The sequence below is a fragment of the Macrobrachium nipponense genome, chromosome 6 (assembly GCF_015104395.2).
Source record: "Macrobrachium nipponense isolate FS-2020 chromosome 6, ASM1510439v2, whole genome shotgun sequence".
Taxonomy (NCBI): Eukaryota; Metazoa; Arthropoda; class Malacostraca; order Decapoda; family Palaemonidae; genus Macrobrachium; species Macrobrachium nipponense.
The window spans coordinates 132,475,192-132,491,601 of record NC_061108.1 but is presented as its reverse complement, the minus strand read 5'-3'; the positions used below and the strand labels follow the sequence as shown (position 1 = coordinate 132,491,601).

At 33.1% G+C, this 16,410-nt stretch overlaps 1 protein-coding gene across 18 annotated transcripts in view; it reads left to right on the top strand.

Moving 5' to 3' along the window:
• Positions 1-16,410, top strand: part of LOC135216228 (rho guanine nucleotide exchange factor 12-like) — an 823,284-nt gene that overhangs the window by 42,432 nt on the left and 764,442 nt on the right. For 17 of the 18 annotated variants that reach the window (XM_064251362.1, XM_064251370.1, XM_064251373.1 and 14 more), the window contains one exon: positions 7,692-7,790. The exons of the other annotated variant lie outside the window; for it this stretch is intronic. In XM_064251362.1, coding sequence (XP_064107432.1) covers positions 7,692-7,790 — 99 coding nt within the window. The remainder of the gene's footprint in view (positions 1-7,691; positions 7,791-16,410) is intronic. 18 annotated transcript variants of the gene reach the window in all.

Below are 16,410 nucleotides of genomic sequence, written 5' to 3'. Positions count from 1 at the left end.
TTGTGCCCTCATATTTTAGTTTTTCTTTTATGTGTTTCCTGTTAGTGTACTCTACAATTTTGTAAACTGCTTTTGATTGTTTTATGAACCAAACTCTCATTTTTATACTGAATTAATGCATTTCAAGAAGTGGTTGGCAGCTATTGAAATGTTTTCTGTCATTTTATATGGGAGTCCTGAAAAATTTGAATGGTTCGTCGAATTGGATGCATTAATACATCAAAAGAATGATATCTTTGCTTGTTTTATGCTGAATGGGTTTATTTCATGAAGATGTTTGTACTTGTTTACACTATTTAAATGAAACTTCATTAATGTTACAGATAATACTCAGCTGTTTTACTGAATTTAGTTAGAACATCATCATTGTCATCATTATCATCACAATCATTTGCATATGTATCATGTTGTGTCTTTATATGGGCTAGACATGAAATAAGTTACCAACTCTCATCTACCCTGCTAGGAAAATAGGAAAACATACTTAAGTAATTTAAAAAAAAAAAATTAATTTACCAATATACAGACCAGTCATTTACATTGATAAATCTTGGACACTCCATTCCTGAGTTAAATGAATTACTGTATATGCTCGCGTATCATGCGACGTTTGGAGCTAATTTTAAGGGGGGGTCGCATCTTACATGAGATATAAAATTCGAGTATGTAATAATCATATATTAGTATCATATGATGAAATACAAACATAATAGATATGCATCTTTTCCATGGGTATTTTAAAAAGTTTTGTTTACTTCACTGCATCCAATAATAATATATGTATTTTCATATTACTATTTGTTTGTATTATAAATGCAAACATAGCAATCAATTTTGTTTTGTTTTAGAAATCAGTTGAGGCCAATTGCGAAGTAAGTTTGTTTTGCTTTGTTGAACTCAAATCAGAGTGACTTTCTTGCCTCTAGTTAGCGCAAATAAATCTCAAGATGCTCTATATGAGACATGGTTATTTTATGTTATACAGTGTTTTCAAGTGGAAATATCACTTGAAAACGTTTGGTTTGCGAAGGAAATTTAGTTATTTTTTTCGTTAGTATACAAAAATCAACATTCTGTTCGATATTTTCACTTTATCTCATCAGAATACTACAAGCTTTACGTATTTATCTTTTATTGGAGTAAAAACAGTAAAATGTGTTCTTTTCATGCCCAATAGTTGTGATTAAAGCACGTTTCTCTCAAATTTTGTTTATGGTCGATTTTGATGGTACTATACCGAAGTTTGCGAAAGTTTCATCCACGTTGCCGATGCACGATAATAATCGTTAGCGTATCAACATTCTTTCCTCAACTTCAACTAAAACTTACAGATTAAATTTAGCAGTATATGCCCTTACTGATCTTTGATCCATAGCAAGTAAGGCTATAACTCCAGTAAACTTATGCCATCAAACACAGCCGTAAATAAAACTGAGAGAAAATTATTTAAATAAAACTTCATGTCTTGAAAGAACATTTTACTTTTGTTTTCATGCCGATAAAAGATAAGTAACGTAATGGTGAAGTTCGTACTACGATGAAATGAAGTGAAAATAGCAAACGGAATCACATAATATTTTTACACAATAAACATGCCCACAACGCAATCTGTTAACAAAAATAATACTTTATTTCACGAGACGTATTAAATTCATATTTCGACTTAAAAACAAGTCTCTTATAAGTAGACTATCTAGATATTTTACGCTAACTAGAAGAAAGGCTATTTGCTCCGAATTGAGTTGAATATGGAGAAATAAGCTCGTATTTGCCATCAGCTGATTTCCAAACAAAACACTGACCGCTTTGTTAGTATTTTATGATACAATAATGTGAGAATGCATACAATATTATTGGATACTATAATGTAGAACTTTTTAAAATAATCAGAAAAGATGCATATTCATTGTGTATTTATTTCGTAAATATACGTAGCCATCAGCAGCCTGACATCGCTCAATTAGGTATGCCGATGTCGGTCTGAATCTGATTCCCGTTTCATGTCCTTTTTTTTAATTTTTTTTCCTGATATGTCAGAGTCAGAATGGTTTGAAACTCCAAAATTGGCTTTTATTAATTAATTACTAAATTATATTGTATATGTAGTATACAGTATACTGAAGGCTAGGGTACTATTCGTATATATACGATATAAGTACCACGATATCATCATCGTATAGGCAAGGCTAACTTGTTAAATGTTATTCAATTTCTCTTTGTACTGAATCATCATAAGCCAATGTGCATTGAACCTAGAGAATTAGCTCAAATTAATAATTAGTATGCCATATATGTATAAAGTATGCTGTGTAGTGTAGGCTACGCTAGTATAATATTCTTATGGTAAATTAACCCTTTGACGCCGATTGGACGTATTAAATGTCGATATAAATTGTCTGTTGGGTGCCGATTGGACGTATGGTACGTCGATATAAAAAGTTTTTTAAAAATTTGCGGAAAAATACTTCTAGGCCTACCAGACGAAAACTTTTGAATCACGCGCCTTGGGGGATGCTGGGAGCTCACGGATCAAGGCGTTGTTTTGTTTACAATCGTTACCCAGGCGCGCAAGCACGAATTTCTTTCTTCTCGCACTAAAAAACATCAGCGACACATCTCAGAAATTATTTTGTCACTGACATCATTTTTGCACCATTTTATATTAGCCGTTACATGGAGTATTTATTATATATGAAAATGTGCGCAATTTCATGTAGAATACAACTAAAAACAACTCATGGTTGTAGCTTTTATCAGTTTTGAAATATTTTATGTAAATAACAATAAGTGCCAAAATTTCAGCCTTCGGTCAATTTTGACTCTACCAAAATGGTTGAAAAATGCAATTGTAAGCTAAAACTCTTATATTCTAGTAATATTAAATCATTTACCTTCATTTTGTAACAAATTGGAAGTCTCTAGCACAATATTTTGATTTATGGTGAATTTATGAAAAAAACTTTTTCCTTATGTCCGCGCAGTAACTCTTCCGAAAAAATTATATGTTTTTTCGTCCGATTGTCGTAATGTTTGCACCATTTTAAATTAGCCGTTACATGAAGTTTTATATATGGAAATGTGCGCAATTTCATGTAGAATACAACAATAAACAATCCATGGTTGTAGCTTTTTTCAGTTTTGAAATATTTTCATATAAATGATGATAAGTGCCAAAATATCAACCTTCAGTCAACTTTGACTACCGAAATGGTAAAAAAACTGCAATTATAAGCTAAAACTCTTACATTCTAGTAATATTCAATCATTTACCTTTATTTTGCAACAAATGGGAAGTCTCTAGCACAATATTTCGATTTATGGTGAATTTATGAAAAAACAAACATTTTCCTTACGTCCGTGCGGTAACTCTTCCGAAAAAAATCAAATTTTTTCGTCCAATCCTCATAATGTTTGCACCATTTTAAATTAGCCGTTGCTTAAAGTTTTATATATGAGAATGTGCGCAATTTCATGTAGAATACAACTAAATACAACCAATGGTTGTAGCTTTTATCAGTTTTGAAATATTTTCATATAAATAAACGATAAGTGCCAAAATTTCAACATTCTGTCAACATTGACTCGACCGAAATGGTAAAAAAACGCAATTGTAAGCTAAAACTCTTACATTCTAGTAATATTCAATCAGTTACCTTTATTTTGCAACAAATTGGAAGTCTCTAGCACAATATTTCAATTTATGGTGAATTTATGAAATAAACTTTTTCCTTACGTCCGCGAGGTAACTCGTCCGAAAAAATCATAAATTTTTTCGTCCGATTGTCATAATGTTTGCACCATTTTAAATTAGCTGTTACATAAAGTTTTATATATGAAAATGTGTGCAATTTCATGTAGAATCCAACTAAAAACAACCCATGGTTGTAGCTTTTATCAGTTTTGAAATATTTCATATAAATAACGATAAATAGAAAAAATTCATCCTTCGGTCAACTTTAACTCGACCGAAATGGTTGAAAACTGCAATTGTAAGCTACAACACTTACAGTCTACTAATATTCAATCAATTACCTTCATTTTGCAACAAATGGGAAGTCTCTTGCACTATATTTCGATTTATGGTGAATTTTTGAAGACAGCATTTTTTTACGTCCGCACATTACGAATTCATGCATCATTTTGTGATAATATTTTCTCTGTGTTGCCTTGATCGTTTTACAATGTGTTATATACCAAAATGATCGCAATTTAGTGTACAATACAATGAAAAAAATTAACTCGTTAGCTTTAACCGTTTTGCTCACAGCGCGATTTGTATACAATTATATATGACATTTTTTTTCGTGCTGTCATATATCTCAATATTTATATATGATACTTATATTTTTTTTCATTTCTGATGGTTTTATACTAAACTTCAGGCAGTGACAAAAAAAGAAGCTAAAAATGAACTATTAATTTTGAAAACTAAGCGTGCTGTGATTTTTTGAAAAAAACATTTTTTCCACTTCGGCACTCACTCGCGAACGCCGTCGGCATACGGGAGACAATTTTTAAAATACCGCTTCGGCGTTCAAGGGTTAACATGGGCCGACTTAGGTTCAAATCGATTTGTGACTTGTTGTTCATAACCAATTGCAGTATTCCAAATTGATTTGTGACTGGTTGTTCGTAACCAATTGCGGTAGTAAGTAATGTAAAAATATACCAGTCCTAATCTCATTAATGTCATTTGTAACATAACTATGGTAGTTTTTTACTATCATACGATGGTTGAAATGCAAGCAAAAAGACTGTTTTTATCGGATTGGTTATTCATAGGAAATCAGCTGTTTCTGGCTGTATGCATTTTCCAAACAAGTATATCATTACTACCGATACTTTTTGCATTCTCTTTTACTTTTTTAAACTTAACTAGAAGATGGGATAGATTAAGAGATGGAGGAAAAGGGGTTAGCCTAACTAAAAAATGGAATAGATAAAGAGGAGAAAAAGAGGTTAGCCTATTGTTAAATTTTGGTCTCGTAAGTTTAACTTGCATGATACATGAGATACTTGATAAAATAATTATTTGAGGGTGAAAATTTGGGGGTCGCTTGATATGCCAGATCGAGTGTTATGAGAGTATATACAGTATATATCAGCTGGCTAACAGCACTTCCCATATGCTACACAGATCCCCAAGCTCCAGGAGGGTAAGAGCCTCTCATTTCAGGTAGACTGGGGCTATACCTGAGAGAATTCTTCACTTTTCTTTAGTAGATCCATACCCTTTGACATAAATTTTTTTTCCTCTTAGGGAATTCTTGTTAAATTCCTATGCACAAATGGCACTAATGTTAGGCAGTTTTACTCAACAGAGACCTTTTAAGGCAACATTTCTCCCCAGTTTCCTTTACTTCTGATCTGCAAGAAAGAGCTTGGTACTGAACTTTAACCAGTTATTTTAATTTAGAGGACCAGGTAGTGAATTGAGTTTATAGGAACTCTTTCACCACCCCACACTTAATTAAGTGTTAACTTGTGCATAAATAGTGGATAAACATACATGCATTAATTTTTCTTTCTCTAGCAAGCTCCTGGCTCAGATCCTGAATAAGTGCTTGCTCTGGTCTTTTGACTTACACTGTTTCAAGTTTGACCTGGCTCCTTCAGTGCAAAATTTGATGTGAACCGACACTGGTTCAGTATTAGGTTGCCTTTTGAAAGAACAGTCCTATTTCCTCTAGGCTCCTGGCATTTTGCCAACATCTCTGTCTTAAGGACATGGCTTTGGAATGATGTTTGTTTTATGGTTCACCTGCGGAAGGTAGGTACTTTTCAGTTGACAACTCACTGTCTTTCCCTCCTTATGGTTATGTTTTATGCTGGGTGCCAGGCACCAGAATCTCAGTTTGTCAGGATCCCACCCTCAGATGTTCTCCATTTTCATTAGTAGTGGTGCACAGTATCTGTTAAAGTAGTTTGTTCCTGTGATATTAACTGTTTCCATACCTCTGTTGTTCTTGGAGCTTCAGATTAAGGCACAGATTTAACTCTTGGAGTACCAAGTGAAGGTCATCTGGTATGGTACTGGAAGGTGAGTTGCTGGTACTTAGATACTGGTTTGCAGTATTCTAAGGCAGTGCTTGATCTAGAACCTTTTCATCGGGGGGACCACTACGATTATCATATATACGTATATATGTGTGTGTGTGTCATGTACACGCTAATATATAGACAGATGTTGAAATATTCATCAACTGTTTTGACTTGTTTGTGACACCTTACGTTCTCTGTCATCCCATTGTCAGTTCCTTCCTGGCAGTGTTTCCGATGATCTGAAGTGAGGTTGGTGAAGCCTGGCTGGGTTTGGTTTTGATATTGGGTTCTATGGTTCTTTTCCCTGCACCCAGGCTAGGCAGCATGGGCCAGGCCTGTTGTTGCCTTGCTCCTGTCTTTGTATCTTAGAGTAATCCTTTGAAAGTGATGGCTATCTTTTCTTATATAGTTTTATCTATCTTATGCATTGTCTAAGGATGTTACTCATTGAATCTGATCTTCTCGGTAGACCTTGCACCCCATGTCCAGGGATTCCAGCTATTTATCCTCCTCCTCTTCATGATTGCAGCATTCATCCCTTTCATACATACATGGAGGAGTGTTTTCCTTGAAATACTTGCTTTTATGCCTCAAATGTTTGGCACAAGCACTATTCATGGTTGTCCTCCAGTGCACCTGTTGCTTACCTAAGCTACTTGCCTAGGTCAGTGAAGGATCTACTTGCCATTATCATTGGGAAATTGACTTTATGGACTTTCTGCATCTGGGTTGGCCAATATCTTGAGGAAATGAACTGTATGGACTTTCTCCATCTGGGTTTTCTATTTTCTTTAGAGGCTCATTTGCCTTGCCTCCCTACTTGATTCCCATTCAGGCTAATTATGATAAGTGGGCTGGCACAGAAGAGTGAGATGCATCGGTTGGAGGATGTTGGAATATGCGCTGGGCAAACATGGAATATTTTTTCTTCTACTTTTCTAGTTGATGTGGCTGGGTCAGTTTCACTCTGAATAAAGGCTAATTATGAATTAAGGATTTGCATAAATTGATTTCTTATAAAAGCTATATACTGATGTAAAATTCAAATTAAATATATCAGTGTGCAGTAACAATTAAAAAATTTGCTGAGGTAATACTTCTTTGAATATACTGAAAAGTCCAAAGGATATGAAAAATTTTATTGATTGGACATGAATATTGATGATAGTGATGATTGATCATCCCCAAACTTGTACAGTAATTGTCATTAGTAAATGAAGTGGCCAGTATATAAATCTATGTATTAGACAGTAGATAAAAAGATTTACTTTTGCTGACAAGCCACCAGGTGAATAGCAAAATTATTTTTCATGGAACATTTATAACTGCTGTGTATGCTTATGTATATGTACTTTTTCCTCACTGTATGTTTTGCATTTGTTGTTATCATTGATGTAAAAGTTCAGTATTAAGTGTATAAAAGAAATTCAAGTTTATTTACATCATGCATTGATTAGGTTGATGTAGTACTTTTCACTGTATTGCTCTTGATGCTGAATGTTTGCTGTTTATTAATGCAAACTAGCTTGTAGTGTTGAATTTATATTTTAGTTTACTTATACGGCACTGTTCATGCAAGGCATTTCCATCTCTCAAAGTAATTCTTTTTATTTATTTTTTTGATTTTTGTTACTGTATACTCTTTGCAGGTTTTGCAGAGACAGTTTGAGAAGGAGTTGGATACAATAAATAGACAGATTACAAAAATACAGGAAGAACTCAAGAACATGAAAGACATTGAAGCTCCCGTAAGCTTTTTATTTTCTTTTATTTTTTTTAGTTTGTATTTTTTTAAGAGGATACTTTTTAGTTAATATTTCTCAATAGGATAAGTTTTGTTATATTTTTTCCTTTAACATGGTTTCTCAGCTTTTTACTTACAGTACAGCATTTAATGTTCATTTTCTACTTTGTTTTCAGTTAAGTAGAACAATAGATTGATTAGCTGAGTTTCAGTTCTGTTGTACATAGTGTTCGCTGTTTTAATTTCCTGTTAGGCTTGCACAGAAGATTTTCTTCATATATATATCTGTTTGGAAAGGCAGTACATAGTTGTTTATGATAAAATAATAAACATTAAAGTAGGATTCAGGTACTGGGAAATTTTCAGGTGTTAGGTATGAAAGCAAAAAGTTTTGAATAAATGAAAATTAGAGAGACTTGTTCTCGTTTTAATAGAAAAACTGAGAATAAGTTTAGATTTTATTTACAACTGTAAATTTATAAACTTACTTGAGTACATGTCGTGTTTAATCTTTTACTTTAAGTGTACAATGCTTTGTTTTTAATTTCTGAGACAATTTCTTACTTTTATTATGCTATGAATTGTTTTAATCTCTGAGACAATATTTTAGTTTTAATTTGCAATGCATTGTTCTCAATATCTGGGACAAATTTTCATTTTTAATGTGCAATGCATTGTTTCATCTCTGAGACAGTATTTTTAGTTTTAATTTGCAATGCATTGTTTTCATCTCTGTAACAATTGTGTGGATCATGTTAAAGGAAAATGTGTATGCAATTGCAATTATTCTTACTAAGCCATACTATGCAGTGACTATCACTCCAGCTACTGACAGAGGATTATAGAAAATGTACCTTTTGTGACTGACATATCATTCAGATGTTTTTTCTTTATTGAAAATATCTAAAAAATTGTGACTCAGCAGTTGAATTGTTAGATATTGCCATGCTAGGTTTTTGATACAAAAAACACAGGAAGTGTTGCAAGGGCTTACTCATTTATGGGAAAATGCAAGTACGTAATTGGTGCAAGCACAAATGGGGATACAGGAATTAAGAATTAGAAGTAATTATCATTTATTCTCTCTTGACCTAGATTGCTCAGGGTAATAGTGATATTGATTTAGTTATAGTTTGATGTTTTCGAGATCATGTGCTAGGTAATGCGGTGCACTAGTTTAATCCTCTACCTGGACCATCTATAGTGATAGAAAACAGAGTGCATATTACATGTGCAGTTTAACTGCCTAAGTTTAATTCATGTTAGTTCTCCGTCTCTGTGCTTCAGTTGTAGTGTATCATTATTTTGAGAGGTTTTAATATGTTTCTTACTTTTTAAGTATTTAAATGCAACATAGGAAGTAAGAGAAGTTATAAATTAGTTTATTTTTACAAAAATTCCTGTACATATAATTACCTACGTGGACGTTTATTTTTACAAAAATTCCTGTACTTATAATTACCTACGTGGACCACAAATTCCTGGGAAGCCATTCTTCATCAAAGAAAGTGGTAGTAGACAGGTAGCATACAGGTAATTCATCTTATTTACCCTTTGGCTGACAAAAACACATACAAATGAGTTCACTTTTTTATAGTGTTAAAGATCACATCCTAAAATTCTCATATATCTTGGTGTATTTAGCTTTGGCAAAAGAATATATTTCAGCAGTGTTATTAAAATTTAGAGAATATTTGTGAATTTCTAGTGTATTTTCACTTAACTGGTAGATTGCTTTTGGATTTTATGAACACCATTAACTGGTACAGTGCCTTTGGCTATTATGAACACTATCCTGGTGAAGTTTTGTAATTATGAAACCTTCCTTGGAAGTGTCAGACTGTGTTCGTCCCCCCCCTTTTTTATTGAGTGATGTGTTCATCCCCCCCCCCCTTTTTTTCTTTTTTTTTTATTGAGTGATATAACCTACAGGTAGTTAGAATCATTTGTGTTAGGGCCGTTGATAACAGCAGGACAGGTAGCCTCTGCTTCTAGATTGGATCAGGATCATGACCTCCAGTTATCAGTGCCGATCCTCACTTAACAGTGCTGCCAATATCTGGTTATTGGTGCCGATAAGCTCTGTTATTGCTGATTTTCGGTTATCGCCAATTTTCAGTTATCGTCACGCTGTTGGGAATGGAATCCCCGCCGATAACTGGATTTGTTAAAAAAAAAAAATTAGTAGTTTGATATTTTTGTAATTTTCATGATTCTTAAAAATACACATTTCTAAGGCGCTCAAACTTTTGCGAAGAGCAGCATGTGTTATTAGTAGTAATATTGACTACCTTCAAGTTAATTACCTTTATGTATTTTAGTTTGGTTATGAGAAGTAAAATATTTGTATAAAATCTTTTGTAGAAAAATACATTGTACTATCCCAAGAGGCTTTAATAAGAAAGCTAAGATGAAGACCTGTAAATTAATTATATAGTTATCAAGTAGACAGTAGATGTGAACTATGTATGCAGTGCAAACAAGGAAAGCTGGAAAGGGTTGTAACTATATTTTTAAAAACTAGCATATCAATTATATGGGGAACCATGATGCCCTTTCACTGCTGGATGTGGTGTTCACTGTAAGTTTGGTTAAAAATCGGGTATTTTAGCTTTTATGGGTTGAAGAGTTTCTGGATGTTTTTGTATATGAAATTCATTAGGTAACAGATCTTTTAGAATCAAGAAGCAGTTGTGTTATTTCCATTAAGGAAAGAAGATATGGAAAAGTCAGGTTGTAAAAAGAAAGGGATTAAGTTTACCTGATTAGACTTCAGTTGTTGTAGCATTTGGGCAAATGATTTAAGTTTTAATTCGAAAAGAAATACATGTAACAAGTGGTCCTTCACTGTTAGAGTCCATTGTATTGTGCCTCACAAAGACAAATATTTAGAAAGCACCATAGTAGGTATGCCACTTATGCATCTCGTTCTAGAAGCAACATTATTTTATTTTGGGTATCCTGTTTTAGGTGGTTCTACAGAATTTTTCTTTGTTCCTTTGATCAAGTATTTTGATTATAAAGTATAGCTTAAAAGACCACTGAGTCACATTTCTAGACATACTGTTTGCCCAAAGGGTTTGTTTTTAGAAAAGTTAAAAAACTTTAAGGTGATGTAAAAAGAAATAAGACAGCTAAGTGCGAAGGTACTAAAGGGAATGGGGGAAAAGTAAAAAAAAGGAGTACACTTAACACCCAAAGGATACTGAAACAAACATTTAGAACTGCCTACAGTTTGTAGTGCAATACAAAGTAAGCATTACCCCTTAGATGGTTTTCGAGTTTGCATTATTTATCATTCTTTCAGTAAATATAAGCCAACTGTAAATATTTGGACAGGGAAGATTGATGGTTTTACCTTATTTTCTGTTTAGCTCTATTCCTCAAACTTTTCCCAAACATATTCCAACTGTCATTTTTATCCTTTTTTATCACATGACCAAAGACGTGTAGTAAAGAAGACAGAATACTGTAGAGAGGTGTGAAAAAATTATAGCATTTCAGTTAACCTCAGAATAAAGATGCTCATCTGTGTTATGAAAGGGAAAAGTTTTGATAAAAGAGAAGAAATATTGGTTTTGTGAATACTGTGTAATCCGAACTCTTTGCAATTACTATTCACCCATCAATAATTTTATTCTGAAAGAAAGTGTTTGTTTATTTTTATTAGCGTGCCATTACGACTGTTCTGTCAAAAGTAGGGTGAGCCATTACGATATGTCATTACAATAAACCATTGATTTGAACAGAATATGATTTAAAAGCTTTACTTTGGGAAACATGAAAATATCAGGTTAACAGACGGTTGACTTATAAAGTTATGTCTTATTTTTCAGTTGGTCTCTGCAGTTACTTTTTACTTAGCTGTCCAACTTTATGTTGTTCAGGTTTTAACCTATTAAGAACAGCCCTTTAGAGAATTCTTTTTCTGTCTAAAAATTTGGATAAATTGCCTCATTAAAGCTTCACTTTTACTGTAATGACATTGCTTTTGACCTTTCACTTCTCATCATCCATTTTCTTCAATCTTTTACCTTGGCTACCCTTGATAAGATTTTCACCCATTTTAAAACAAATCCTTTGGTTAAGCTTGTGAGAGGTTTAGGAAGGGGGACTCAGTGGGCTCGTTATGTCAGATTGGTTATGGAAGTCATTGTTTTGAAACTTGTGTTTAGCTGCTAAATCTTAGTTGTTCCTTATCAATTCTTGAAGATTATTTCCTAATAGATTTGTTTATAGTACATGTTTAGAAATAATTTTGAGTTTTTAAAAAAATAATTGTGGATATTAGTTTGGTTAGTTTTTGCTTCAGGAATATTGTGTGCCTTTAAGTTCATAAAAAACTCCAGAGATTCTTCAACAAGTTGTTGAACATTTTAATATTTTACAGGTTACTTTATTATATGTATACAGTATATTTTTAATCTACAAAAACTCATAGTATAACTGTTACTCCATCTGTTGCAAGTGCATGGTTGTAAAGTAAATTAACAAGTCCAATTTTAATGCTAGTATTGGAAAACAGAGAAATACCTGAAGAGGATTTTTGTTTTGTTTCACTTAGTGTTTGCAAAACAGTAATCTCAAAAATATATGTTTTGTAGAACTTAGCTCCAAAGAGTTTACTGTTTAGTTATGACATTTAAATTAGCTAAGAAGCACTCATCGTCTTTGGGATGGAAGATACAGTTTAAAGTATGTCTTCTCAGTCTTGTTTGTTTTTCTGTGTATTTGATTCACTGATTTGTGTGTGTTGGACTTTCAGTTCTCATTTTTTCCCAATTTTCCTGTTTATAGTTTTTTCCTTGCCTAGGTATAGTAGTTACTGTGCCTTGATTAGCATTTACATGACATTATGACATGTGGAGTACTGTGCTGTTGGAGATTTATTTAGATGAATAAGTAAAGGGGAAACCTTGGGGTTTACTTGAGAGTGCTTACAAATTTTACTGCAGTGGAACTAACCAAGATAGGAACCAAAATGACGTGTTAGTTTTTGTATTAGAGATTGTTTTTTACTGAAAAAAAAAAAATTGGAAGAGATTGATTTTTTACTGAAAAAGAAAAAACATTGGAAAGAGAACAGAAAAATAGCATTACACATGAAATAATTAATGAATACTATACTGAAATAGCCAAAAAGATAAGTTAAATTAATGAGAAATGCAACAGGACAATGGCAATTTGACATTGCATCTCTAAAATATGAGCATAACCTAGTTCTCATAACACTGAGGAGGAAAACTGTCCCCCTTCTATTATTATGAGACGAGAAGATCCGTAGTCGTACTTTGTAGTGTGACATCATGGGTTGGTATGTTAGTAGTACTACATGTATAAGAATGCAGATTGTTTGCAAAAATAGTTGCAAGGTAACATCCAGTACATAATTGGCATATGTTTACAATCATTAATTATTTTGATTTTGTGACAGCTTGACTCACTTAATAGGTCTATGGTATACAACATTGGTCAGACATTAATGTGTTGGCTTTATAGCAGTTATGTCACAAAACTACTGCGTCACATTTCTAGACTTATAGAAGTCTTAAAAGAGTTGCTCTTTAATGAGGTATAAAAAAATACTCTACTGAAAAGTTAAGCTGATAAGTGGCTCTAGTGTCTAGTCAAAGAAACAAATGACAAAAGAAAAGTGAAAGGTAGAAAGCAGTATGATGTGCTGGTCTTTATGAAATTTTCTTGAGACAGAAGTATTTCATTTTAAGTTGTTGAGAGTTGCTTTGTCCTGATTAGCCTTCATGACCCCAGGGCCTGGGCTTTTGCCCTTAATACCATCTGAACATCCTAGGAATGACACAGGTCTCGGTACTAGGAATGACACAGGTTTCAGAATACCATTTTCTTGAAGGCACAGATCTTAAAACGCCATTGTCTTAATGGCTCAGATCTCGGAACACCATTGTCTTAAGGTTAATGGGATAGATCTCAGAACACTATTGTGTTATGGTTAATGGCATAGATCTCAGAACACCATTGACTTATGGTTAGTTGCATAGATCTCAGAATACCATTTTGTTAGTGACAAAGGCCTCAGAACACTATTGCCTCATGCCAGAGATGTTAGAACACCTGTCTTAATGACACAGGTCTCAGAACACCATTGTCTTTAATACAGACAAGAGTGGTTTAAGATCAAGAAAAACTCCACTTGTAACAATTTTCTCTTATCTGTTAGCTGGAAAAAACTGAGAGATATAAGGTCCTTCAGTCAGTGAAAATATTCCCATGGTAGACCCAAGGCCGAGACACCACTGAAATCATTAAGAGTGAGTCTACTCATCCAATATCAATGCACTTTCTAATATGATTTGAGGGGTCTACAAGATCATCTCAGTTGTATTATTGTTTCTGATTTTCATATTATCAGGAAACAGAATGCCACTGTAGGGTTACATATGTATTTACAAAAAATAAACTTTTCTGCAGTTTCTTGGAATATTAAGAGGACAAAAATAAGACCCTTAATCATTGTAATCTACTGTCATATTGCTTTTTATAGTAAGCAAAACATTGCTTATTATATCTTGTGTCCAGAATAGAACTTAAAGAATATACCATACTACATTTGAGGGAAAGCCTCCTGGACATCTTCATAAGGAATATAGACAAGCTTGTTCAATTCTCCATGTTTACTGTTGAAGATACTGGTGTAGGAATTAAGAATGCTGTTAAAATACAAAGATGTGTGCATACCAGGTTTGGGATAGGTCTTGTTTTGGCACTTGCCTTCCCAACAATATGTGGGCAAAGGGTATATGTCAGCTTTTTCAGTCAGAAAATAACAAGTTAACAAGTAAAGTCAGATCGGGGCAGTGATGGATTGACACAGTTCACAGGTAATGGGTGTCTTGTTAATATCTACATTGTTACTTACATCATAATGACTGGTTTTGATATCTAGAGATATTAAAAGCTAGTGTCAAACCACAACACATCCACCTAAAATATTACTCAAGTATAGTATTTGTAATGAATACGTACTTGCAAATTATCTGATACTGTATTAAGATTTAAATTAATGAATGTATCAATAAATAAAATAGTAAGTCTGATTCAGCTGCCATCTGTGTTTCAGCATCCAGGCAAGTAATAACTAAATATATCTTATATACATAGTAAAGTTTCAGATAACAAAAGACATGGCTTGAGAATAAATATTTACACTGTGTACGTAACTAATAGTTAATAGTAATTAGGAATATTCTGTCACTTGTAGTGTTTCATGCTGATATTCTTCTTGGTTTCATATTCTGTAAATATTACAACTCATATAGTTTTCTTTTTTATGGAAGAGCTTTGAATAACTCCTTCCTCAGCCTTCATCTTGTAGTTGAGTTTTCTGTTTTTCCTGTAGGGTATGCTTGTATTTCTCAGCTCTAATTTCCATTGTGTATTCTAAATTGGTGTCCTTGTTTTCTGTTGTGGTTTGTCCTCTCATTTTTTGCTTATTTATTTTCCTGTGAGAGGGACTTCGTTGTAACTTCTTTATCATCTCACTAGTTTTTTTGTTTCAAACATTGTCTAAAAAAGTCCTTGCCAAACTATTGACATAATCCTCATGCTTTACTTCTGTGGTATGTCTAGGAGTATTTTTTAATCTGTTTATGTGTTGTTATTGAAAAGAAACTAGTTCTAAAGAAGGAATATTCTTGACTAGCCAGTGGGGACTTTGAACCAGCAACTTGAATAATTATTGTCCATTAGCCAGACAGACTAATAATGCTTCATAAATGCAGTTGAATTGTATTTTGCGTTAGCTGATGGCGTTTAAGATGGTCTGCTGACCAGTTCTGTTATCCCATACCTTTTTTGATCTTGAGTGAGTACTAATTAACCCTTAAACACCTAAGGGGTATGATAAAAATTGTCTCCCGTATGCCGAGGGGGTCTCGGAGTGAGCGCCGAAGCGGAAAAAATACTTTTTTCAAAAAATCACAGCGCGCTTAGTTTTCAAGATTGAGTTCATTTTTGGCTCCTTTTTTTTGTCATTGCCTGAAGTTTAGTATGCAACCATCAGAAATGAAAAAAATATCATTATCATATATAAATAATGTGATATCTGATAGCGCGAAAACAAAATTTCATATATAATTGTATTCAAATTGCGCTGTGAGCAAAACGGTTGAAGCTAATGAGTTAATTTTTTGTTGTTGTATTGTACACTAAATTGCGATTATTTTGGTATATAACACATTGTAAAACGATCAAAGCAACACAGAAAAAATATTATCACAAAATGATGCATGAATTCGTAACTCGCGGATGTAAAAAAATGTTTTTTTCAAAAATTCACCATAAATCTAAATATTGTTCTAGAGACTTCCAATTTGTTTCAAAATGAAGATAAATGATTGAATATTACTACTATACTGTAAGAGTTTTAGCTTACAATTGCAGTTTTCGACCATTTCGGACAAGTTAAAGTTGACCGAATGTCGAATTTTTTCAATATATTTTTTTTTATATGCAAATATTTCGAAAATGAGAAAAGTTACAACCTTCAATTATTTTTTATTGTATTCTACATGAAATTGTGAACATTTTCATATCTAAAACATTTTTGTAACGGCTAATTTAACATGGTGCAAACATTACGAGAATGT